Source organism: Crassostrea angulata, chromosome 1, assembly GCF_025612915.1.
Source record: "Crassostrea angulata isolate pt1a10 chromosome 1, ASM2561291v2, whole genome shotgun sequence".
In the NCBI taxonomy this organism is placed as follows: Eukaryota; Metazoa; Mollusca; class Bivalvia; order Ostreida; family Ostreidae; genus Magallana; species Magallana angulata.
Window position 1 is genome coordinate 14,951,322 of NC_069111.1, and position 26,816 is coordinate 14,978,137.

General features: G+C 33.8%; 3 protein-coding genes across 7 annotated transcripts in view; 1 reads left to right on the top strand and 2 right to left on the bottom strand.

Moving 5' to 3' along the window:
- LOC128163884 (glutamate-rich protein 3-like) overlaps positions 1 to 5,915 on the bottom strand; it is a 32,851-nt gene extending 26,936 nt beyond the window's left edge. For all 5 annotated transcript variants that reach the window (XM_052827598.1, XM_052827591.1, XM_052827583.1 and 2 more), the window contains exons 1-3: positions 5,756 to 5,915; positions 3,172 to 3,265; positions 1,658 to 1,855 (exon numbers count right to left, since the gene is read on the bottom strand). In XM_052827598.1, coding sequence (XP_052683558.1) covers positions 1,658 to 1,855; positions 3,172 to 3,265; positions 5,756 to 5,775 — 312 coding nt within the window. In that variant the 5' untranslated portion in view covers positions 5,776 to 5,915. The remainder of the gene's footprint in view (positions 1 to 1,657; positions 1,856 to 3,171; positions 3,266 to 5,755) is intronic.
- A 267-nt stretch (positions 5,916 to 6,182) lies between these two features.
- Positions 6,183 to 10,895, top strand: LOC128163936 (very-long-chain (3R)-3-hydroxyacyl-CoA dehydratase 2-like). The gene is made up of 7 exons (XM_052827630.1): positions 6,183 to 6,327; positions 7,226 to 7,343; positions 7,679 to 7,786; positions 8,127 to 8,248; positions 9,086 to 9,125; positions 10,464 to 10,602; positions 10,723 to 10,895. The coding sequence occupies exons 1-7, from the start codon at positions 6,227 to 6,229 to the stop codon at positions 10,800 to 10,802; spliced, it is 708 nt and encodes a 235-aa protein (XP_052683590.1). The 5' UTR covers positions 6,183 to 6,226; the 3' UTR covers positions 10,803 to 10,895.
- A 51-nt stretch (positions 10,896 to 10,946) lies between these two features.
- LOC128163926 (uncharacterized) lies at positions 10,947 to 26,497 on the bottom strand. Its single transcript, XM_052827622.1, has 10 exons — positions 26,233 to 26,497; positions 23,894 to 24,061; positions 23,627 to 23,760; positions 22,869 to 22,998; positions 21,128 to 21,241; positions 20,639 to 20,830; positions 20,351 to 20,461; positions 12,828 to 12,923; positions 12,038 to 12,128; positions 10,947 to 11,934 (listed from the first exon to the last, which is right to left on the bottom strand). The coding sequence occupies exons 1-10, from the start codon at positions 26,261 to 26,263 to the stop codon at positions 11,601 to 11,603; spliced, it is 1,401 nt and encodes a 466-aa protein (XP_052683582.1). The 5' UTR covers positions 26,264 to 26,497; the 3' UTR covers positions 10,947 to 11,600.
- Between the last annotated feature and the right edge of the window lie 319 nt (positions 26,498 to 26,816).

Genomic DNA, 26,816 nt, shown 5'->3' on the forward strand with positions numbered 1-26,816 from the left:
CATGCATTTATTTAATATCTAATTTCTAATCTTTTGACAAATTAAGTCATTTACTAAAATGCAACGCACATTCCTATAATTCAATCATTTCCTGCACGCAATTTACTCATGAATTCAATTAATATATTGATCGAACATCAGCATGTGTAAATTGATGAAACTTTACATAATGACTCTGAGTCATACTAATTGTCATGCAATAAAACTTATTGACAAACCTGACATACCTACAATTTTAGTAAATGTAATTCTAATGGAGAGTCTCTATGGAACTTATACCTGGCGTACAATTAGGTTGCAAGTAAACGAGAACTAAAGAGAACATATTGAATTTTCTTCCTGCACCAAAGTCCTGCGTTACTAAGAAATTAATCACTACTGTGATAAAATCAATAGTCTTTGGGCCCTGATAAGATATACTCATGAAAAAATAATAATCCAGACAAATCTTGCACATTAAAATGATGAGGATTTAACATATCAATAGATATTTTGCAGGCCTGAGGAACAAATTCTGTTTACCATGAAGCATTAAGGCATTGATCTGAACTGTCTACAGTACTCATCTGCAAAACAGTGCACATGACACAAATATGTGTAGGAAAATGAAATTTACACACTTTTTAAAAAAAGATCTGCACTGTTCAATTTGATGGATATAATATATATATTCTATTAAATATCTATAAAAATTGGTTATGCACATGCATGTATATTACAATATGCATTCGAATAAATATGTTGAATGTCGGGGGATTTTATTCACCATGTATGAGCTAGTGTATTCATGCAATTTGCTCTGTCCCTTGTATACATGTCATGATATTATACATATATGACGTACAGCAGGATAAAAATTAGTGATGTGTCTACAGGGAGATAACTCTGAAGCAGGAATGTTTCCATAGTGACACCAGATACCCTTAAAAAGCAAACTGGCGGGATTCGGTTACTGCAATTGTACATGAATGAACCTAGCAGATGCAAACTATCTAACATGCATAGCAATATTACACTGCTTTTTTGACATTAACTTGAGTCCTACAGATCACTGTATACTTCATTGAAATTGTACTGCTAGTGACTCTGCAGAAGACCTTGAATTGTCACCCATAGTATATAATATGATAGACTACTTGCAGACACCGGCAATCAAATGTGTGAATTTCATTCTCACCCGATAACGATTTCTACCAATTTTCTCCTCCTTAACCACTGTTTTATCCTAGTTGTAAATAACACAGATATATTTTATATAGGAGCTAGTCATGGAGTTTTCTTCAGCATGCTTGCTCTTTCAGACTGTGACAGATGTTAAAACACAACGATATATGTATTGTACATCCCAAACATCTGAACATGAATACATCCTAAGCAGTAACATGCACTCTTATCGTAAATGTTCCATTCCATTAATGGCTGTGTTCAATCAGTTTCATATGCTGGTCAGAGTATCATAAAAACTTTATTGTCTTCTTTAAAATTTTGATCATTCAAAAAATTTCAATTTCACAACCTGCTCACTTAAAACATTTATAGGTTGCAAAATTCTGAGCTAATGATGATGATGCTAGAATAAATGAATATATAAATCACAATTCTTTCCTCCCTTTTCCCATCACTGATATTGGGCCTATGTAATTCTTAAGTCTCTTACCCTCACTCTTCTAACGAGCTCAATCTTGGCAATCTCCTCCAGCTTTCTCCGGATTTCCACTTGCCGGGTGCGTTCCATGTCCAGCGACTTGTGTACAATGGCCTGAGCTAACATGTCCTTCACATGCTTCTTGTGCTCTTTTCTAGCCATGTTGAGTCTATACTGATTTTCTGATAACAGTTCCCCGCGTTTGTTCACCTAAAATTGAATTTTCATATAATTTCATGTTTAACATGACCCGTATAGTAATTTTCTTCATTTGAAACAAAATTTATCTTCCAGTGACTGCAAACAAATGTTTGCCATATCAAAAATTTTATGAAAAAAACATACTTTAATACTAGTATACGAATCAATACAAGTTATTTTTCACTTTTTTTTTTGGTAGAGTTATATGCAAATTATCAATCTGGTTAAAAAAAATAATAAAGGGCAGAGTTCTTGAAATCTTTCGGTCCTGTCGGCAAGACCGATAAAAATAACCAAGGACCGATTACTTGAGGTTGCCTGTCAGTCCAAATGACCGGTAGATATGGACAGAGTAACTTGCGAAAATATAACTAATTTTCGTACAAAAGCAACAGAAATATGATGAAAACTCTAGCCTCTGTGTAATCACTGAGGATATCCGAACGCATAGGATAAATCTAGAGGAGTTTTTCCGCATTTTTTTCGCGCTCTCTAGACTTATCATACATTTTCGGAACACCTCAGTAATTATTACTTCCGTTGCTTTCGATAAGTTTGGCGAGTATTTCGTACATATTGAAACGGTGCGTTTATAATGCAGCTAACAGATGTAGTCAGACAATAGGAATAAGTCTTTCAATCATTTTCCAACCTAGATTTCGTCAGAAATCATGGGGAAAATTGGAGAACTTGTTTAAAACATAGCGTGAACTGAGGGCCCTATATAAATCAAAGATGGCGAGTGTTGTCTCGGTACGTTTTTTCAATGTACATTGCATACACCGAAACAGGGTTTTCAGTGAATGTTTTTATTGCAATACACAGAAAAACACACACAAAAATCCCAATGTAATCATTTATAATTTTTTTCGGGAAATAATAAGAACTCCGCTATCTGACAACCGAGCCCTAGTTACATATAAGATGTGCAGAAAGAGAATGAGAAAGAGAGAACAAGAAGAAAGTTGATAATTACAGAGGGAAGGAAATAAAAATAATAAATGAAGTGATAAATAAGAATGTTATCAGGGGCCAGAATGTGAAAGTTAGGAGAAATCAGAATAATTAAGGTAAAAATGAGAGAAATAAGAAGGCAAATATACATCGTACATGTAGTTTTTTCATCTTTCTATTGAAAATGTTTGGACTGACAGAAATCAGTCTGGACTGACAAACCCCTGATGGTTGTCAGTCCAAATGACTGACAGTGGAAAAAAGATTTCAAGAACTCTGATAAAGGGTATTAAAAGATTTGATAATGTCCAAAAGTTTCTCTCTTAATTAAATATACATAGCATGCTTGTGCAGTAGAACTGAGCTCATACCAGTCCGGCCTTGCGAAGGTGTCTTCTCATGCGGGTGTTGGAGAAGTACCCTGACAGGTTCCTGTCCGTCAGGCTGTTGTAGGTGGCCAGAGGCCTGTTTCATACCCAAAAAAAATCAGATCATTAGAAAATTGATAATATAAAACCAATTAATAAAAGCCCATGTATTCAGGCTTCAGAAGAGGGAGTTCTAACACTTGATTGAGTCACATTCATGAAATCAATTTAAAGTAGTCTGTACTATATTTGTTAAGATATTTTTACAAAGATTTGTTTGCCTCAGTTTCAGTTTCTGGACCGCCCAAATGTCTCACTACCACACTCAAGATATTTTTGTCTCTATCATATCCAATCATAATTCTGGTTGTTTGAAGACCTTATTTCTCTCTTCGTTAAAATGAAATAATTTTTCTCCAACTTACCAAGCTTAAGTTTGAACATTGTATCTGATCATGAGGGCAAACAACCATTGTTTTTAAGGTGCATGGTCTTAATATACAAAATAAAAACTATTTCATCAGCTTTGCAATAATTTACAGTGAAATATTATGTGTAGCTACATATTAACACAATAACATAAATATTACATGTAAGGGGTAATTGATAGATCGATCTACGCATGCATGCATGTTTATAAGTACATATACCTTTTTTAAAACTATATGATATACTGACATTCGTCTTTGTCAAGTTATCTAGATGAATCAATGACTATAAAGAGAATTAAGTTGCAAAGCATATTATTATAATTTCAGAATGATTTTCAATTATTTGTAATTCATATACATGTAACATGTTTATGCTATGATTTAAACATCAAAATCATGTAAACTTTCCATGAATATCCATTTAATTCTGAAGTAATTGATTCTTCATAAAACTCAGGAGCATTCATTTTCATGATATCCTACAGCCACCTAATCTCCTTAGCAGTGATAAGGTCTCAACACACTAAATCTGCTCCCTGGCTTGTGTGACGATTTATCAAACAAATTATTCAAATCAGCGACCCCCTATTCTAAGTAGCATGATACTAGGAGACTCAAAATTACAGGCTAAACATACCCCCGACTGGTTGTTGGTGCAAATATTGATTGATTCGAAGTTAAACATAGAAACCAAAACAGACATGCATTGTTTGGTCTATATCAACATTAGGCATTTTATATATGCATGCTTGGGAAACTTAAAGAGTTTATAGTCATGCGATGTAAAAAACTCTCTCAAACTCTCTCTCTCTCCCTCTCTCTCTCCCTTCTCTCTCTCTCTCCTCTCTCTCTCTCTCTCTCTCTCTCTCTCTCTCTCTCTCTCTCTCTCTCTCTCTCTCTCTCTCTCTCTCTCTCTCTCTCCTGTAAAACATTAAAAACAACCCCAAGTTCACCCTATTATAAATTTATTGATTTTAAAAAGGAGAAATATTAATCAAAGCTTCATTAACTATATATTTTCTGAGTAAAAAATGATAAAAAATTTAATGTTTTATGAGACCTGTGTGAAGAGAGAATGCCTGAATACACAAATGACTTGAAATGTAAATAACACTGCATGTTTATTTTATATGCAATTAATCATGCATGCAGCAGATATTTAAATAAAATGAATCAAATACGCTATGTATACTGCTAACATGATAACTTGCCCTTACATTAATTAAGCTACTGGTATCTGTCTGAAAAGCTAATATTACCGGTAACATTGGGAATTGTGTTCAGAACTGTATCTAAATTAATTAACACCTCAAAAAAGATATTAACTTGCATAACTAAAATTTAAGTTTTTGTCAATGAAAGATTCATAATGAATTTAGACAGTCGATGATCTCCATCCTGCAGTGTTTATAAATTTAAACTGACCCATTATGAATATACTCATCATATATATCTCTGTCATGTAGGTTTCCTTTGAGAAAACTTGCATTAAAAGATCTTTATGTACAATAGAAAACAAATGATCGAACTTTTGAAAGATATATCGATCAATATATAAAACCAATGATTAAAAAAAGTACATCATGAAAAAAATCAAGCTTTTTTTATTTTTTCCAGACCATATACCGGAGGTTAATAAAACCATGCAATTTAATAAGAATATGAAGGCAGTAAAATCTATATAATGCATGGGGTTCATTCCCCAGATTTGATGTTTAAAAATTATATTGAAAATTCACCAAGTATTTTTTTTATGAAGGTCACTCTATAGATACCGGGTAATAAGACTTTATTTGTCAGTGGTATATTTAATCAATGTGTAAAATGTTCATTTCAAAATATTTCTTAATAAAGGTTTATTGTTAGTGTCTTTAAAAATATTAGCAATATTTGTAACTGATAAAAATTAATTATCTTATCTTCAACTTAATTCGGTCATAATAATTGTAATGGTACATTCAACATGTTCAAAGAGGTGCACCTAATTTCAATAATTTTGTTTAAATTAGATTTCATCTCATGAACCCATGCCCATACTCCATTATGGTTAAAAGTAGACACCTTATTTTTTCAATACTAAAATTTACAGATATATAATCTACTTGAAGCTATCAATGCATTGATTAACATTACAGAAATCCTGTTCATCAACTTACCCTTCGTAAACGTGACTCATTTTTACTTTATGCGTTCGTATAAATTGGTTTCATCAATCCATGTCTCGAAATTACTCCATCATTATGGGAAAAACTAGGAACAACAGTTTTCAACACAGCTCGTCGCCGGGGTGAACCACGTGATCAAACAAAGTGCGAGATTCCCGAGTGCTCTCTAGACTTTACCATTCACATACACATAAATCCTGTTTCCGAAATTACGGAAGTTGATAAATAATCTAAAATCAGACACCACTCATTCGCTGAATATATAATCCCGGAAAATATAAAGGTTTAATCGTGTTTTGAATATATAAATATGTGTTATTTATGTCAAACGAAAACAATGTAAAAAATTAATAAAAAATAATCACTACAGAATAAGGACGTACATCAAGAAAAAAAAAAGAAAGAAGAAAATTATTTTACTTCGTAAAAGGTTTTTTCTTTTACTCACATCCTCGTTGCATCATGGCGACGCCAGGGAAAAAAGCTCCGACTCAAAGTCCAGAACCTGAAAATGGTCTTTCTGTCGCGTATCTTGTTGCTTACAATGTGTTGCAGATGATAGGGTAAGATAAATATGAAATATTTGTTTCATATTTGCAATGTGTAGCATTATTGATTTATTCTGTGCTGAGTGTGCTCCTTTGAGGGGAGGGTTGCTCCCTGGGTAACAGTCAAATCGACACATGTTCATTTAGGCATTTACACATCTATAGTCAATTCGGTACTGAATGAAATAGAAAAAACTGTCAAGTATAATTAATTATTTTTTTAAAAAATGCATTTAAGTATGCATCTATTGTTGAGTGAAAGATGACTTGGAACAGACCAGGATTCAAAAGTAGGACTGGCCTTAATCTATAGTCAAGTAATATAACAACTCAGCTATCTGACAATGACAGTTGAACCAATTAGACTGTCACATTCCTCCCAGCTTTTCTATTTTGAGAAGTGGACACTGGACAGGCATAGCCTACATCCACGTCTCTTCGCAAGCCCTCATATTTTAAATTAATTGATTCTGGAAAATGTGTAAATGTGGGAACCAGAGACGGTTTAGGCTTCGACCCATATTTCGACTCCAGTTTCCCTATATTTTCGTAAAGACCCATTATTTCTTCATTTTTAACATAAATGCATGCATATATCAAAAAACAATGAACACTAACCTGCTGTCTGTATACTCCTAATTGACAATTCTAGTATATTAAACTGAACCCAGCTAATGCTTGTTGGGGTCGTCTTCTGTGATATGGTTCACTTTTGATATCCAATCTGTGTCTTATGCCCAGGTTGGTTTCAGTGTAATATTTATAAAGATAAGTAAATGTATATACTGAATTAACTTGAGAATACCATACTGTGCATGTACATGTATCTTCATAAATGTAAAAGTGGGATTAATTCTCTCTGAAAGAGTCTTTGTGTTTTCATTGTCATTCATCTTATTTTATTTATTTCTAGATGGACACTCTTAATGTTTAAATTAGTCTATCACATGGCCTTCGAACAAACTGTTGCTGGATTGTATGACGAAGTCGCAACTTTCCTGAATATTTTTCAAACGGCAGCAATTTTAGAGGTAAGTCAAGTTATATACAGAAATTTCATAAATGTGATGTGCATTAAACAGAATTATGCATTCCATTTTTTTTTTAATTTGTGATTTTTATATTTTTTTTATTCACCATTAGTTATTTTTTAACTACAAAGTTTCCATGACAAAATGAAGGTTATTTTAGAGTTCTTTGATTTAATATGCACACTGATTTTGCAAACCACAAATTATTGGTGAGAATTTGTTCAAATATTGAACTGCTGTATCCCTGGTACTTTTTCAATGTACATGTAAGATTGAACATAATATAGACAAAGTGTAAAAAGATTTATTGCTGTACTTCACTGAACCTGTGACAGATTCTTCACTGTGCTCTGGGGTTGGTGCGGTCCAATGTGGTGCTTACAGCCTTCCAGGTGTTCTCCAGAGTTTTTCTCACCTGGGCAATTACCTACAGTGTTCCATCGGTAAGTCTTATGATTACCTTTATCAATGGCATATTGTACTATTTTGTACAATACAGTACGTGTATTAGAGATATCAGTTACTGGTGACTTAGTTATTTGTCATATTTACATGGAAAGTCTTCATGTGCTTTTGAAAACTGTCCCTTGCCAAGTCTGTCTATTTCTATCAACTGGATTGATAATTTATTGGGACTGTATTGGGACATTAACTGAAAATATACTTTTGTTTATCAGGCTGCCAAAGTAAAAAGTATTCTTTGCCACAATTTATGTTCTATGATGGATAATGTCAATTCGCATGATGAAATCATAAACAAATATTGACTAATTCTATTTACAGTCTCAAAGTTCATATGGGGTCCTCTTGTTTGTAACTGCTTGGACAATCACGGAAATCATCCGATATTCATTCTACTTTTTTACACTACTTGGAGGTGTCCCATATCTTATTGTATGGTGTCGGTAAGTCTAGAAGTTGTATGCTGATATACATGTATGTACAGGTATTACGGGTACATGCAGTTGATTACCCATTCAGAGTTTGCAGGTGTACAGTCCTATCTATGTAATAGTTAGATCATATCTTATTTGCGTAAATTTTACTTAATATAATCTAACTTACTTAGAACATAACCCACTTTTTCATTGGCTGATCAAACGTTCTGCACCAGTCAGGCATTATCTCTCTTTTGTTTACGACTCTGTTAGCTGTCAATCGAAATATGACTTCGCCTTGAATTTAGAGAAATTCTTAACGGTTAAAAACATCACTTAATAGAATAGTTAGCAACTGCTGATTGGATGAAAAAGTGGGTTATGTTCTAAGTTTGGGTTCAAGGGGGTTTAAATGAACTAAACTGCTCAAGCAGTTCCTTTATTTTCCAATACAGCTATGGAATGGATTGCCTTTAAATGTATATTTACTCATGAGAAAATGCCAAAAAAAATGTTTCTTTGCAATTCTGCTCCTAACCCCACTCGTACAGTACACATGCATACACTCAGGCCAAAATGAAATTTTGTTTGTTTGGAATTGCCTCCTGCCTTATTGAATTATCCCCTGCTGATAAAATTTTATGTGGAGATTTTTATTTGTTTTACCAAAAAAATTCCCTCCCTCCCTACTGGGCCTAGAAACCTCTAGGCAGCAATTTCAAACAAACATTTTTTTAAAGGTTGGCCTCATGCTTCCATTACCCCCTTTGTGACTATGTTTGTTTTTATGTCTGATTCTTATCAATAAAACTTGAACATGTAAGCTCAATCAGATTCTATTGAAATGTAATTTTTTTATTTCAGGTACACCTTCTTCATTGTCCTGTATCCCATAGGAGTAACAGTAAGTATGAAAAAAGAATAATCCTGAATATATCTATTTTTTTTTTAAATTTTAAATTTTTTTTTATGACAATAATACAATAAAAAAAAATAGAATAATAAGTTAACAAAATCTCATAAATAAGAAATATTTGCATGCACCATTTGGTAAAGTGTTGTTTGACGTTTTTTGAGAAGCCCTAACTTTTACAGTTGATTCTGACACTGGCATCCAAATCTGCATTATTTGACAAGAAAAGAATTGATGATAATCGATCATTATATGTTTTCCTAAGTCATCCTATGTAAAGAGCATAGAGCTTGAACAATTTCAATTGTGAGAATGAATCTTAATATATTGAATAGTGTTTGGGTAATATGAAAAAAATGCTCAGAATGAGGGGAGACAGAACACCATCCTTATTCAAAATGGGTAACTGCAGTACATTTTATCAATTTCTTTATGTCTGAAGGAATCAATTCAGGTATTCAAAAAAAAAATTCTGAAGGAATAAGGAGCAGATTTGGTTGAGGGAGAGGGTTTGAGGTTAGGTTGGTATTGGTTTAAATATAAATTAAAAGTATTCTTTAAAAAATATACACTACAGCCAGATGAGTCTGTAAAAGTCAGCACTTTTCCCCAAAAGCTAACATTATATACTATAGCATTGAATCCTGATTTTTTGAAGTATACACTCTCATAACTGCAGCGGTGTGTGCATACAAATTGAGTAACGCGCTAACGCGCGTTACTCAATTTGTATGCACACACCGCTGCAGTTATGAGAGTGTATACTTCAAAAAATCAGGATTCAATGCTTATATTTACATTTTTTTTAACTTCTTGCCTTGTCTGCAAATGTGATTCATACCTTAAAATTCCTATCTTATCCTAAGGGTAAGTTAATATTGATGGAAGAGCCACAATAACAGCCACAAGCGTGAACTTTGATTTTCGCTTGTGACGTTGCAGTTTACAGCGTTCAACGTTTGTGACGTCATAATAAAACTCGTCAATTTGACCTTTGACTACTTGTTGCATTTAGAGGCATTTAAACATCACAGAATTTAATGGAAAAACACAGTAGAATGTAAATATATAAGCATATGCGAAAAAGGAGAACAATGAAAAAATAAAATCAACATAAAAAAAAACATGTTCACACAAGTTGTGTCCAGAAAAATAAAACACAATCACATATGTTGGCCCATGGTGTCTACAGCTTGGTGCAACTTTTCTCAAACTAAGAACATTAATCACTTTTTATAGATTATAGCACAAAAATAAACAGAAGTATGAAATAGTCGTCTGATCTTGTGTGTTTTAGAGCATTTGATTGAATTTAACATTTTTTTCCAGGGAGAACTTATAACTGTCTATAGCAGTCTAAAAGAAGTCCATGACAAGAAACTGTATTACCTTCAACTGCCAAATGCAGCCAACATTGCATTTAACTACTTCTATTTCCTTGTCTTCTTTATGATCATGTATATTCCAGGTAAGGAGAGAGAGAGAGAGAGAGAGAGAGAGAGAGAGAGAGAGAGCTTATTTCTGTAGTATTTTGATATGCTGCTTTTCATGCAAATCTGTTACTGTTTCGTTTCGTTTTGCTTAACAGTTTTCCCTCAACTCTACACTCATATGCTGGGACAGAGAAGGAAAGTGTTGGGAAAGATTGATAAACCCAAGACTCAGTGAACATGGTGGGAAATCCAGTGTTTTTAAATAAATGCTTTTATAAAGTGAGGACTGAATGCACCATTGAATAAATGGAAAAGTAAACAACCTGAATGGTCAATTGTCCATTTTTTTCTTTCCAATTAAGGACACACGAGATGTTCCTCAATTTGATATACATGTAATTTTCTTTGATATATTATTTCTTATTTATTTACAGTTAAACCTGTTAATTCCTAAAAATTCAGGGTACATTACATGTACCAGGCTCTTGTCGGAGCTAAAACATTTGGAATTTTCTTTAAAATAGCGTGCAAAATTCATTTGAATGCTTACGAATAGAGATATATATTTTCAATTGAACACGTTATATCTAAAAAAAAGTATCATAAAACATGAAAATATAATTATGGAATTACTTAGTGGAAATCTTCACTTTGTGGAGAAAGGAAAAAATGGAAGAAAGGCTGCCTCTGACTTCAATGAAGTTAATTTTGTTAATTTTCCTGTTCTAAAACAAGGGCGACATAAAATCAATTATATCATACTTTCATTTGAGCTAGGAAACAGGAAAGCAAGAAAAATATGCAATTTAGCCTATTCTCAGTATCCCTATATAAATTAACATATAGGATCTCTCATAATTTGGATGGTGTAGGATTTTTATCCATGAGTTGTGTGTTTTCTCTATCCCCGAGCCTTGGCAAGATTATGTGCAGTTATGCAAGAATGATTCAAATAAGAAAACTTTTAAAGATTTGGCGAAAAGTTAAAAATTGAATGAAAACAGAAAATGACATTTCCCACCCAAATACGATACTACGTGCCAGCTGGAATGGTACCGTATTGGTCGTTGTTCAAGATACTGTTGTCTACTTTGCCTAGATTATTGTGGGTACTATAATCGTAAGTTTTATCGCAGTCAAAATCTTTGGATGTATTATAGACATCACTACCGATATTGGTGACATCAGCACATGATTTGCTTACGTCATACACATTGACATCTCCTAAATTGTGAGTGTCTTGGTGCTCATGTAGATGATCATAGTCATTTTCAAGATGAGTTTCATCATAGACGGGTTGTTTTGGTTTTTCGATAAGCTGGTGTTCATTTGGTTCTGGTTTTGGTTGAATATGTCTTGCCCGCTTTCTAAAATGTTGATGAATAAACAACTTACGGAGTCTGAGAATATTTTTGATTTTCATAATAAAGTGTTTTAAATGGGTTGTCATTAAATATGCTGATTTCTTACCTCTTAATATAAATTATGATCAGCAAAATAAGCAAGACAGTGGCTGTTCCAGCAATTCCACCAATCACTATATTAGTAATTTGATTGGGCGCTAAAAAATGCAACTGAATTACTCGACTTTTGAAAATATTTTACATTTTAAAAGCATCTATTTTGTAATATATTCGACACTATATATATTATCTTTGAATAATTGATGAATTTCTTACGAAAGCTTATTTTGCAAAAAAAGGTTAAATCTAGTTTCCCAGTTAATTATGAGTTTTATAGGAAATTTCATGGATTACGAAAGAAGAGAATGCATGATTATAAGTAATCTGTTGTTATGAATATTCATGCACCTATTTATTTTCACATTTATAATTATTATTTAAAACATTAGCGTGGCAAATAAGGTGCATCGGAGCATAAATGTAGGGGAACACAACCCTACCCCTCCCATTGGAATAAACATGTTTGAAACTATTATTTTTAATGTAATGAGAAGAAAAGGAAAACAAAAAAAAAAACATACACAACGGTTTTCCGACATCTTACTTAGAATGTATTCAGATTGCTAAAAGTTTTTTTTCTCAGAGGATGGTGTGATAGAGCCGTAGATAAATGAGTTAACTTTGTTTTGCTGTATGCTGAATAATATTTCGTTGACAATATTCCTCATCATGGAAAGGTTCTAACAAATTGCGATTTACTAGTAAACTCGTGTATTTGAATTTCTTTGAAAAAAACCCGACAATACACCATGCAAAATGTCGTTACGTGAATTTGAAATATCTAAATTCTTACAAACCCTGCATTTCTGACTGTCTTTTGTCTTTTGTTGATTTTTGATGTGGATTTTCAGTACTTGTAACAATTTTTTGCGTTGTTTCGCCTTTCGTTTCATCTAAAAAAATAATATATGTAAATTACTTACATGTAGGTATGTTTATTTTCGTTAGAAATCGTCAAAAAAGTGATGGACGCAGAAACTTAGGGACAGGGTATAGTAACAGGCTAATGGTATTTTAGCATTTCATTCATTTAAACAATAAAATGCGTCCTTTGGTGATATGAATGTAGCGGCGACGGGATGTAATTTTTCTGCAATAATCGCTACCTTCATAACCGGCATTAATCATCAAAGAAAGCATTTTATTGTTTATATTTACATTTTTCTTTCAACAAATTAATGTAAGTAAGTGAATTTAACTGAATTATTGATACTTTACATCAGTGTTTTATAAAAAGCAAGAAACAGCCAAATCGCCGTCTATCGGAATTTGAGTCTGATGTCAACATTACGTGATTATTTCGTGCAGTCCGTGATTTTTCTGAGGTTACTAAAGGTTTCGTCCAATCGATAAACGGGGCGTGTAGATTTCAGTCCCGTCGGTATGGTGTCCGGATAGGGCCATTTGCGTTAGCGCGACATCGCGTTCAGATAAACGAGACATCGCGCTAACACACAACACGCCGTCGCGCTAACGCAACTTTGCACAACACGCCGTCGCGCTAACACAACTTTGCACAAACATGCCATCGCGCTAACATACAATACACTATCGCGCTAACACACAACACGCCGTCGCGCTAACGCAACTTTGCATAACACGCCGTTGCGCTAACACAACTTTGCACAACACGCCGTCGCGCTAACACAACTTTGCACAACACGCCGTCGCGCTAACACAACTTTGCACAACACGCCGTCGCGCCAACGCAACCATTGCAAGTTTCACAGTCTAGTAGGAAGTCGTGTCCGGAAATATTAGACTGCGCATGCTGAAATTTGTAGGCCTGCATGCAAGCATGGATGAAAAATAAATAAAATGTACTTTGAAATACATATATTATTTTCAATTATTATCAATACATTTGAATAAAAATATAGTTACTAGTATGTCACTGTATAAGGATATGCTAGAGTGCATATAAATTATTAATGAATCTACCAATTGATAAATTTACCTTAAATATTTGATGTAATTAATTAATTCAGCAATGATATATTTATAACATGTACATGTCACAAATTCATATTAGGTGCTCTGTATATTATCAAAGCAAAGAAATTTTAAAATGTAAAATTACAGGTATATAACATGTCACAGTGGCGTCGGAAGCAAATTGAAAGTGGGGGGCTAGACTGATCCTCAGAAATATTGAGAGAAAAAAACCTTATTCCCAAAATCATGAAAATCCTAATCCGTGGGGGGGTTGGGGGTTATTCCTTTTACTCAAACTTCTAAATCTTTCAAACGTACATTACGGAACAATTATGTTTCCTGCGAAAAAAAGGGGGGGGGGGGGCTGAACCCCCTATTCTGCTATGTTCCTAATGGTAAGGTATAACTTAGCAAACCCCCCCCCCCCCCCCCCCCCCCCCGGTTGCGACGTATATGTGTCATGAATATATTATTGTTGATTTAATGAATTTTATTAGATATTTAAGGTAAATGTTTCAATTGGTAGATTTTATAATAATTCATATCCTTATACAGTGACACACTAGTAACTATATTTTTATTTATATGCATTGATGATAAATGAAAATAATATATATATTTCAAAGTACATTTTATTTATTTTTCATCCATGCTTGCGTGAATGCATACATATTTAAGCATGCGCAGTTTGATATTTCCGGACACGGCTTCCTACTAGACTGTGAAACTTGCAAAGTTGCGTTAGAGCGACGGCGTGTTGTGCAAAGTTGTGTTAGCGCGACGGCGTGTTGTGTGTTAGCGCGACGGCGTGTTGTGCAAAGTTGCGTTAGCGCGACGGCGTGTTGTTTGTTAGTGCGACGGCGTGTTGTGCAAAGTTGCGTTAGCGCGACGGCGTGTTGTGTGTTAGCGCGATGTCTCGTTTATCTGAACGCGATGTCGCGCTAACGCAAATGGCCATATCAGGACACCATACGTCGGTATATACAGAGCTATAAATTACACCCAATTTTCGTAACAAAAAAGAGGGAATCATACTTGGTGGGTGTAAATATATTTCTTTGACCGTGGAATTGGACTTAGTATCTAATACTAGATTCTCTCACGCTCTTTATGCGTGTTAAAATGGTAACTCGATATCTTTTAATTTGTACTTTTGGGAAATTTAAGAGACGAACGTATATATAATCATAACTACAAGTATCTTTGGGGTCAAATGCTGGTACGGGTCTCAAGAGGTGTTACTTATGTCACTAGGTTTCACCATTTAAAACCTTGAGTTAATGCCCACCGTCTCTATATAGGTTTTGTCAGCAATTCAGTCACGTGCCACACCTCCTCGTGGTGGCCCTGGTAATGCTTAAGGATGACGTTTACTCAGGGTTTGAGTTCTCGCATACGGATTGTTATAAAGTTCAATGTCATGAGTTTTTGTATTATCATCATTCAATTTTTTGTAAAATTGGATCAAAAATGGGTAGGAATTTGAAAAGTGATAGAGGAAATTCGGACAGGAATATTTATAAAAATTGTGAAGGAAAACTTAATGCTTTGTATGTATTTAGTGTCACTGCCATTCATAAATTGTTTTTCATTTTCAAAAGTGTTGAGCAATTTGTATTATTTTCACAATTAAGAAAATCTCAATCATAGTATAAAATTTTCGATGATTTTCCTTTAATTTTCCAAAAATATACAATGGACATTAACTCAAAAAGTAGGTCATTGACCTACTTTTTTGAAAATGAAAAATAACACTACAATAAAAGGTCTATAACCCACACTAGTTGGTTTTTCATTATCATCAGTGGAATTTTTTTTCATTCTGAGTAAACGTCATCCTTAAGTAGCTAAGTGGCAGTGGCAAAAGGCGAGTATCCGGCGCCTTGAAATAACTGGAACCGGTTTCTATGGGAAGGTCACACTGACAGAAAAACCACTGGCTCTCCGAGTCCAGGGAGTTGAGTAGGGCTAACAACCCTAACTCAGAAAAAAGTACATTTGTATTGTTACGGAAACAGTAACGAGGAACAAATCTATACCTGTGAATGAGAGTCTCCTTAGGACCAGCACTGGAACAAGTGTGACTGTAGGTAGTGAAAGCCATTGGGAAACTACGAACATGAATAGGGAGGCCCCCAACACGGCCAAAACCAAGATCAGAATAGGATTCTGGAATGTACGCCACCGGTAAACCAGCACAAATCGGAAAATCAGCACAAATAACAGCAGAGATGAGAAGATACAAACTTCATGTGCTGGGAGTTAGTGAAAGTAGATGGACTGATTCAGGTAGAATGCGAACAACAACAGGTGAAACACTATTGTATTCTGGTCGAGAAGATGGACAACGTCATGAGGGGTTGCTATTATCCTGAAAAAGGGGATTGAAAAGTCTTTGATGGAATGGAAGCCAATCTGTAATAGAATGTTAACAGTACGGCTTAGAGGAAAGCAAGTCAATATGACAATATTCCAATGCCATGCACCCGTAAACGATGCAGATTAAAAGGTCAAGAATGCTTTTTGTGAACAACTACAGCATGAACTAGACAACACACTAGACCATGATATTAAGATCATCATGGGTGATTTGAATGCCAAAGTCGGAGTTGATAATAAACTGTACAACAGGGCAATGGTAGATCATGGTTATGGAATTATGAATGAAAATGGAGAGAGACTCGCAGATTTTTGTACTACCAACAAGTATGTCATTAGAGGAACACTATTTCCTCACTGAAACATCTACAAGTTAACCTGACACTCTCCAAGCATGATAGATAAAAACCAGATTGATCACAACATGATAAATGGAAAATGAAGACGATATTTAATGGATGAAAGAGTGAAGAGAGTTGCCGATGTTGTTAGTGATCACCACCTGATTATAGCAAATATCAAACTAAAACTACGTAACAGAAAGGGAAAAACATGGCAAGAAAGAAATTCGACTTGGACAAACTTAAAGACACCAAAACACGAAATGATTTCAACATCATGCTCAGAAATAAGTTTACATGTAACATACTTAGAAATTTGGAACTAGAGAACAACATACAAGTAACATCAATCGATAAAAAGTGGGTGGGGGGGGGGGGGGGTCAGCAACATCTACATAGAAACTATTGAAAATGTATTGGATATAGGCAAAAACAACGGAGTAAGACTGGATAACACCTAGCACATGGGAAATGATTGGCTCAAGAAGAGATGCCAAAAAGGAAGTAAATGAGGCTAAATCAGTAAAACTTAGAGACACATCAAAAGGAATACAGAGAAATTCAGAAGGAAGTAAAAAAAGGTTATACGCACAGATAAGAGATAACACACATAGATGCCAAAGCAACACAAACAGAAGAGGCAGTAAGTAGAGGAGAGCAAGGAAACCTTTACAAAATAACAAAGGCAGTGAGTGGCAGGAATAGGCCATCTCCAAATCTACATGTACCAGTCAAGGACAAAAGAGGAAAGCTACTGTCACCAGAGAAAGAGATGGGAAAATGATGGACAGAGCATTTTAAGGAAATCCTGAACAGCCCACCTCCAACCCATGAATCTGATATCAGTGATCCAGCAGCTGACCTAAACATCAGCATTGAACCACCATAAATTCCAGAGATTGTCCCTGCAGTACAATATCTAAAAATGGAAAAACCCTTGGATAAGACAACTTAAATGCAGAATTATTCAAAACAGAACCTTTCCTTACAGCCACAAATTTACAGCCAATTTTTCACGACATCTGGGAAAGAATCAAAGTACTGAAGTACTGAAAGCCGGGCTCTTTTGATGTCTCTTTATGCATAGTGTAGTAAAGACTGAAAATCTCGCTCTCTCTCTCTCTCTCTCTCTCTCTCTCTTTCTCTCTCTCTCTCTCATGCTTTTATTGTCGGCAAAGCGTCAGAGAGCGACCACATTTTGTAAGCAGCTATAAACAAAAATATGTTTGTCTAGTATAGAAAAAAATTAATAGTTGCTGCCTTGAATTTTGCAACAAGCGTTATATATTCAATCCCCATTTCTTCAACGCGCAGCAAAGTAGTTAATGAAAATTCATGCGCATTGTATGTGTCCAAAATGCATAGTCTTGTTTTTAAAACACGATATTAATAAGAAAACTAAAAAAGATAGACAATTCTCTCGAAATTAAAAAAAGAAACAAAATGCCATCATTTTTGACAAAACGTGGCTCTTTGTGTAACTATTTAGTATAGCGGAAGCTTTTACTTTGACACTGTTTGGTTTTTTGTTTACATTTGAAGTTGTGCTATTTATAGTAACATTGGCGATTTGCCTGCCCACAGCCAGGACTCAGTTTTCAGCAGAGCCCGGCTAAAAACCATACCAATGAATGGAACAATGGAGTCATCATTAAAATACCAAAAAAGGCAACCTGAATAACTGCAACAATTGGCGAGGAATAACACCTCTTTCCATCCCTAGTAAGATCATGGCCAAAATCATCATCAGACTATCCATAGCAGTAGATGTCAAACTGCGTAAAGAATAAGCAGGATTCAGACCAAATCTTTACATAAGAAACATCATAGAACAATGTACAGAATGGTAACGGTAATTATATATTAACTTTATTAATTTTGAAAAAGCCTTTGACAGCATTCATAAGAACAGTCTCTGGAAAATTGTGCGGTCATATGGCATCCCACAACATCTGATAGATATTATCAAGATCTTTTATGTCAACTTCAGATGCAGAGTTGGAAACACCATCATCGAGTTTGATGTTAAACAGGAGTCCGTAAGACTGTGTAATGTCATCAACACTTTTTTCATTATAGCCATTGACTGGATCATGAAGAATACATCATCAGACATCCCGAGAGGCATCAGATTGGGAACATTTACAGCACTAGAAGACCCGGACATAGCCTTATTCTCTCACTCCCACCAACACATTCAAGAGAAGACCAACAAACTCCACAAATACGCAGGAAGCATTGGGCTAAAGATAAACACCAATAAAAATCAGAGGCCATGACCCTAAATGTTAACAACCCAACAGCTGTCAAAGTGGAAGATCACATCCTCCCATGCACCAACACCTTTACGTACTTTGGTATCGAAGTAACAACAGACAGTGGAGCAGAGACTGATATCAGTCAGAGACTATCCAAGGCAAGAGCAGCATTTAATAACCTGCAAACTGATAGCCTAAGGTTACTTAGTCAGTATACCACTAGAACAAAACTAAAACTAAACAAAAGCTGCATTTTACCTATCTTTTGTACGGATCAGAGCTTGAGAATGACAAAGACTGATCTGAGCAAACTGTTAACTTTCCATACAAAGTCTCCGAGACGGATCTTAAGATTATTTTGCCCCAATATCATCTCAAATCAGGACCTTCTCGACAGGTGTCAGCAAGAGGACATGACCACTGTCATCTTCAGAAGACGGTGGTACTGGCTCGGTCATGTATTTAGGAGGGAATCGGACAGTATTATAAAGACAGCTCTATTCTGGACACCAGAGGGAAAACGGAAGAGAAGAAGGCCCAAAGTCACTTGGCGGCGGACAGTGGAAGTCGTATAAAAGCTGGGGCACAATCCAAAAGCTATCCAATGACAGACACGGATGGAGAATGCTCGTTGCTGCTCTATACGCCAATGGTGTCACGGGCAGTAAGTAAGGGAGTCACAAGTATCTTTGAGATAATGTTCCTCATTCGTCAGAGTGTTATTTAGATTAGCTAGCAAGTAAAAAGCTTGCATTTTGATATTATATTTAGATGAATGTAAAAGAATGGTACATCGTTGACATACAACTCATTTATATATAACAGCTATGCGTTGCAATTTTCCTCGATTTCTGAAGAAATCCGATCGTGCATACACAGGTACAAAACGATTCACAATCTGACCAGTTTCAATCAATTTTTCCTCATGTGAATAAAAAACTGTACATTCACCTTCCTCGAGCTTTTTGATACAGTTACTGCATCAAAATGCATCATTGCATGAGCAGTGATTGATTAATGACGACGCACGGACTGATAAGAGTCAGACTTCTGCATAGTGCTTAACATTTTTAGTTATGCAACGTATTTTAAAGTTAATGAAATAGCAATATTTACCTACTCTCACTCTCTATTTATTGATAAATAAAGAGGAATATGTAGAGATATGCGAAGACAAAAAGACAATAAAAGTCCTCCTGACATTTTACAGTATTTGTATGTTTATAGTAAATATAATTTACAGTACAAATGAAGATTCTAGTTGGTTCAACTATATCAAGTTTAGAACTTGGGAATGTAAAGAATAATGAAAGAAATGTCAAATAAGGATGCAGAAAAATGTACGTTTATTTCAATCAAATTTAAAAAAAATTGTCTAAGTTAAAATGTTGACAAAGCCACGCATACCTTTTTCATGACATTCATAATAATAATTTTCCAGGCATGATCCAAACTCAACATTTCCTAGTTCAGGGTCATAGTAGCCACACTTGATTGATGTGGTCAGTAATTTTGGATCTAGATATATTTAAGACAAGATATCAATGTGAATGATATTGTATTTTTATTAAGAAAAGGTGTACAATTTTTAATCACACAATGCTATCATCATCAACATCATCATCATCGTTATCATTTATCAACATCATGCACCGCAATTATTATCATTATAAAGGAATTATGTTTTATTCTTACCAAATTGATAGTTTATGTAACTCCATATACGATGCCCAATCCAAAATCGTGATGAAGGAAAAATGGTATTCGAGGATTCTGAATTTACATTTCTTTCTTTAATTTCGTTTAAAGATGTTAAATGTCCTTCACATTCAATTTTGAAATCGTCCCAAGTCATATTCTCTTTTTGGTTCAGACGTATGCCGTCCGCTAAATTTGATAAACAGGCAAATTGTTAAGTCCGACAACCAACAACACACGATTTAATGCTTGAAATTGATGATAAATTGTAACCAATGGTAGTAATGAAAATATACGTAATATCAACACCTTAATATATAGACGCATATTTAAAAAGGATATCATATGGAACTGACAAGCCTCAAGTAAGGGTGACCGCTTTTATTGCTATGAACTGCTCATTTACATGATTACTGTTATATTGCAATAAAACATCCATATTCTGCAGAAATATATTGGCTTTTTATTTTTCTAATCAATATTTACTATTTGAAAGCCCTGTGCAATATGCTCCTTTTTGTTCACTGCAGTTACTAAATGTTGCTTTTTTCACACTGGGCTGCACGGATCCACATCCTGCGATCTGATTGGCTGTGAAATCTGAGTGGCAATAAACGGAGTACATATAAAGGTTACAACAATGTACAAACTTTTAACTCTGATCTTCCCACCCTTACGATATTCCCCAAATGAAAATGACTATTTTTTACATTGTACATGTTATGTCATGTAATAATATAAAATTATGCATGCACGAGAGACACAATGCTTATCCGTGACTGAATCACCTGATTAGTTTCATAAATGATAATACATATTCTAGCAGGATAAATTTCGTTATCTGGATAACAATGAAATGGTCATAAATTCATTATTTCTCAAGGTTTGAGATGTTCAAACTTTACTGGAACTCTTTGTTACTAGTTAATTTTAAACTTGTTACAGCCCCCTCTGCTCTTTTGGGATGCTGAAAATTCCCTTTTTTACACAATTGTCTATGACTTTTGGTGATATTTTATTGTAGTATTTATCTTAATATGTAATTACTCACATTGTAAAACTTTGTACCCCCCCCCCTTTTAATAGCAGAGACGTCATGGGTACAGCAAACTTTAAAGAGGCCCATTTTATTTATTCTGGCGAAAAGAAGTTTATCTTTCTCCGACATTTATCTCGTATATTTAAAACTGTGGTCACTTTAACATTCATCTAACATATTGTGGCACATGATATTCAGTGTGCACATGTATATTGCGTGATAACATTTATATTGAAATTTATTGTAACCATTACCCGGCACTATTGGTATTAATGCGGTTAGAACAACATTCATATCAAAGAACAGACACATATTGATTTTGAGCCTGAAAAATAAGCACCATTGCACAATTGAAACACTAGCTTTTAGACTCGCTTTGTAACTGAATCCCAAAGCATTTTTCGTTTTTAGCTCACCGAGACATAGTAGGGGGAAGCTTATGCTTAACCCTATGGGTCGGCGTTCGTACCTGGTTAAAGGTTTTGGAGCAGGCCCCAAATCTAACCTATTACTAGTTCTAACTTCACCAAACCTCCATGAATACTGAATCTGAGCATAAACTTTTAATGCGTGAGCAGGTTAATTATAAGGTTGTTGGAGCAGGTTAAAGTTTTTTAAGCAGGTGCCACTTGATGGCTATATCTACATGTAAGTAATAACTGGTCCTATCTACACCAAACTTGAACTGATGGTGCATCGTATAATACTTTTTTGGATGCTGAAGGAGGTTAAGCTTTTTAAAGCTTCGCATCTTCTATGATCTGATAATTCCTGCATGGTTAATCGACCTGCTCTGGTCATTTATATCAAGATACTGTTGTGATTAGATAGATAGAACGAAAGATAGATAGATAGATAGATAGATAGATAGATAGATAGATAGATAGATTATTACATGTTATTTTTATATCACATCCTATATTAGCCGAGGTCGCTGTATATTAGCCAGAGAGCCGTCTTATCTTATATTATTATCTTTGATTGCCTATCTGTACATATTGATATTAAGCTTGATCATGCGTACGAAAACATTAATTATTCCTTTGCATCATGATACTTATGTTGCCCCGCTTAGTGTTATGTTGCCCTTTGTATATTTCTTTTTCATTAATGTTTTACAAAAGTATTAAGATATTAAATATTATTCAAATAAAAGAGAAGGAAGTTTTACGTAGTATTAAAACTTACTGTAAGAAACGTCGATTTCATATACTGCATACGAACTGTTGTCACCTTGGCATTTTACTGCTGTATAAGATGTGTCTCCCTGGGGAATGGTGTCTTCAAGAGATTTGTTGAGACAAGAACAACTATTTCCCTACAATGAAATGTAAGACATACATACACATGATTGTTTTTTAACATCATACAGATTGTGTAGAATTATATTACAAAGGTAATAAATCGTTTGCACGGTTTGATCTTAATTAATAATAATTGGCATTAATTGTATTTTATTTTGCATTTTAAGCCAATTTATAAAAACTAGTACATGTATGCGATGGAAATTAATATTCAGGGTACCTTTACCACGAAAATAAGCTTGTCTTGTTAACATTCTGAATTTTAAATATTCTTGGCGACAAATAAGATGCAAAATTAATTTTTCAAACAAAAATATATATGTATATAACAAATATATATATAAACACATATGATCTTTGTAAAATTTATTACGTTACATAATTGCATGTAAAACAAAATTAATTTTTCAAACAAAAATATATATGTATATAACAAATATATATATAAACACATATGATTTTTGTAAAATGTATTACGTTACATAATTGCATGTAAAACTAACTTGAAGGATAGTTTTCTGTCAAATACGTGTACACAAAATGTTTTCATACTTAAAATAAGTTTAAATTGAGTCTTTTATTCACATCGTTTAATGGTAAGATAATTTCAATATCTAAATTTTCAAAATTGTGTTAACATACCTTCATAAGTAGAGTCTTTATATTCGCTTCCCTATTAGTTTGATTAAACCAACAGAAATGGTAGCAGTTAGTAATGTTGTTCTTCTCCATCACTGTGCTTGATTTAATTATTTGACTCGTTAAATTGTGACAACCTGTGAAAATCCGATCATAGCCCTACCATTCGTTTGAAAACAACCGTTTTTATTGTCATTTCGCGAACAATGAATTCAAAACATCCATCTCTAGTATATTGCATATATACAGCGATAAAGTGTATTTACCTACCTTTTGTAATAATTGGATAGGTCATTATTTGTACAAAAGGTTGCCAGATTTTGGAACTGTGTTCACCATTACAATTGTCTGCATTAAATATCTTGAGATTGCAAGAATTAATTGCGTTTTTCCAATTGTCTGCACCTCTGTACGTTCTACTTGCAAATAATGGTAGAACTACAAATTGGAAATATGGATCATTATTATACGTTTTAAGCGAAAACATATAAATTTTATTGTTTGCACTGAGGAAGTTTCTGAAGAATAATTCAAAATGAACTCAAAAAGTTATAATAAGAACAATATCTTATTTATATATAGAAGCAAACAGGTTTTACTACAAGATGATTATATATATATATATATATATATATATATATATATATATATATATATATATATATATATATATATATATATATATATATATATATTGGTTGGTTGTAATATATAGGAACAGCAATCAAAAGAAAGGGAAAATATTTTTTTTTAATTTTTGTTACTCTAAGAGCATTCTGTGAGACTGAAAATATTGACGACTCTGTCTTAAGTTATTTTGTAAAACCGAGCTCTGATCCCAATGGATATCAAATTACTACATGCAACACATTTTACATAATTCTATGATTTAAACCCCTGTGTGTCTCTTTAACTTGCTCCTTATAGATAATGTCTAAAATTATGATATTCGTAATAACAATTTAATTCAAAGAAGACGCATTTTATTTATTTATTTGGTCCCCTTTCTTCTCGAGAATTCAAGACATGATTTACTTGCCAATATACAGTACAAATGGAAAAGAAAAAAAATTAAAGATATTTGTAACCGCTAGACATTCGATATTTGCATATCTCTATAATTAATATCAAACGTTTACTTCTCAAAAGTATTTCATTATTTTGAATTGCCGTTGCTTTATTTTTTTTCAAATTTTTTATTCCTTGGATTTCAACATAAAAAAGCTTGAAAATTTGCTTGAAGCTTGCAATTTATTAATTTATTATTTATTAGTATTAAATCAACAAATCATATCAAATCATATCCTCAGTACAGCTGTATCTATTCGGAAAAATGAAAATACATGTATACATTTACATTTCCCAGTGTCTTTGTTAGTGATAACGATACGATCTACTCTATAATATTTAGTCCAATACATATCATCAATTTTTGTTTTAATATTTAATCATTCAGCTGTTGAAATCATATAAGTAATAAGGAATCAATAATTTAATATTATGAGGTAGTCAAATACTGCCGGGATTGATCAAAATAAGAAAATAATCAATCGACTGCCAACTTCACGCTTGATTAAGTTAATTAGCTAATTAAAATTGTCCGAGTTAATAAAGTTAAAAACGGGGGTTCAAATTTTCATTTATTGTATTGTATTGTTTATTACCAAGAACCATACGATTCATAGGTTTAACATATATACATAAGTGAACAAACATATGAAAACAATTTTTAAAAACAGAAACAAAAAAGAAAGACCATCACAATCTTGTATTAGACTGCGTGTGCACACAGCAGTCTGCAAAATTTACATAACAGAAGTAAACAGGATAATGAAGAGTATACTATCAAAACAAAAACTAATTATAATTTTATCGTAATTTTGAGCATTTATATAAGTATTTTCCCAAATTGCACAACTCTTTGATATTCTTTGTTGAAAGTAATTGAATAAGTTTAAAAACAGAAGGCTTTTCATAATAATATTTTTTTACATACAACTTTCTTATTTCCTTATAAAATGGACAGATTAAAATAAAATGAAACTCATCTTCAATCTGTGATAGAGATTATAAATCCACCTGTATCTCAAACGACCGTGTAGTGAGCGACCAGCGTGCTAGTTTCCCTTCGTCATCGAAAGCGCGATTTATGTCTTGCCTAGATGGCCCAGTGGTTAGAGCGGTGGCCGCTCACTGCTAGGAGAATGAGTTCCAGAGGTCGTAAGTTCTAGCCCCGGCATCATTTTTTGTGTTGTTTAAAATAAGAATAATATGTTTAATTTATTTAATTCTCTATCTCTAACATGAACTGATATGTTGATAACTTAGGTCACAATTTTACACAAAGTTAGAGGGATTTGGAGAACTGAGTAACCACCTCCTCATTCAACTCCCATTTTTATCGTAGCTGTCCATAAATCTTCCTGCATAAAATTGAAACTGAGAACATTTAATCCTTTTCAAAGATCATAAACCATAGAGCTAAACAGAGACATGGAAAATTGTGCATATCACATATACGTAACTAACGAATCTTATCTTAATTAATACAATGCTAACTTGATACGTTTTTTTTTCAAATACCTCGGACAATGATTTAAAATACATACCCCAACACATATAATAGATGATGAAAAACATAGCTCCCGTCGTTTTTAGTTTTAGTTTAAAACTATCTTTTAGACGTTTGACGTCTCATTTAAAAAGCGGAAATTTATCATCGTCTAAGAACGTATCTGAATGACATACAGAGCTGAGATCTTCCTGCACACATCCACACTACAAACACACTGTGGCACAGTATAACTATTACGAAAACACACATATATACTTTCCCCTCTCTAGCTTTGCTTTCATCTTTTACACGCCTGCTGTTTTCGTTTGATAACGTAATAAACGTCTCATTTTCCAGAACGGAAACTTCTCCTTATCTTAAAAGTATAGTTACATGAATGTATGACATATCTAGACAGGGCAGAGATCTTCCTGCATTCACAAACACACATTGTGACATACATGTAAAGTTAGTATTGAGAACACACACATATTCTCTCTCTCTCTCTCTCTCTCTCTCTCTCTCTTCCAAGTCCATTTCTGATTAGTGTAATTATTTTTAGACTTCAGATCGTCTGTATTTTTAAGAGGCGAACTGTTTTGATATGTGAAATGTTTTTCTTGAAAATCAACAATGACG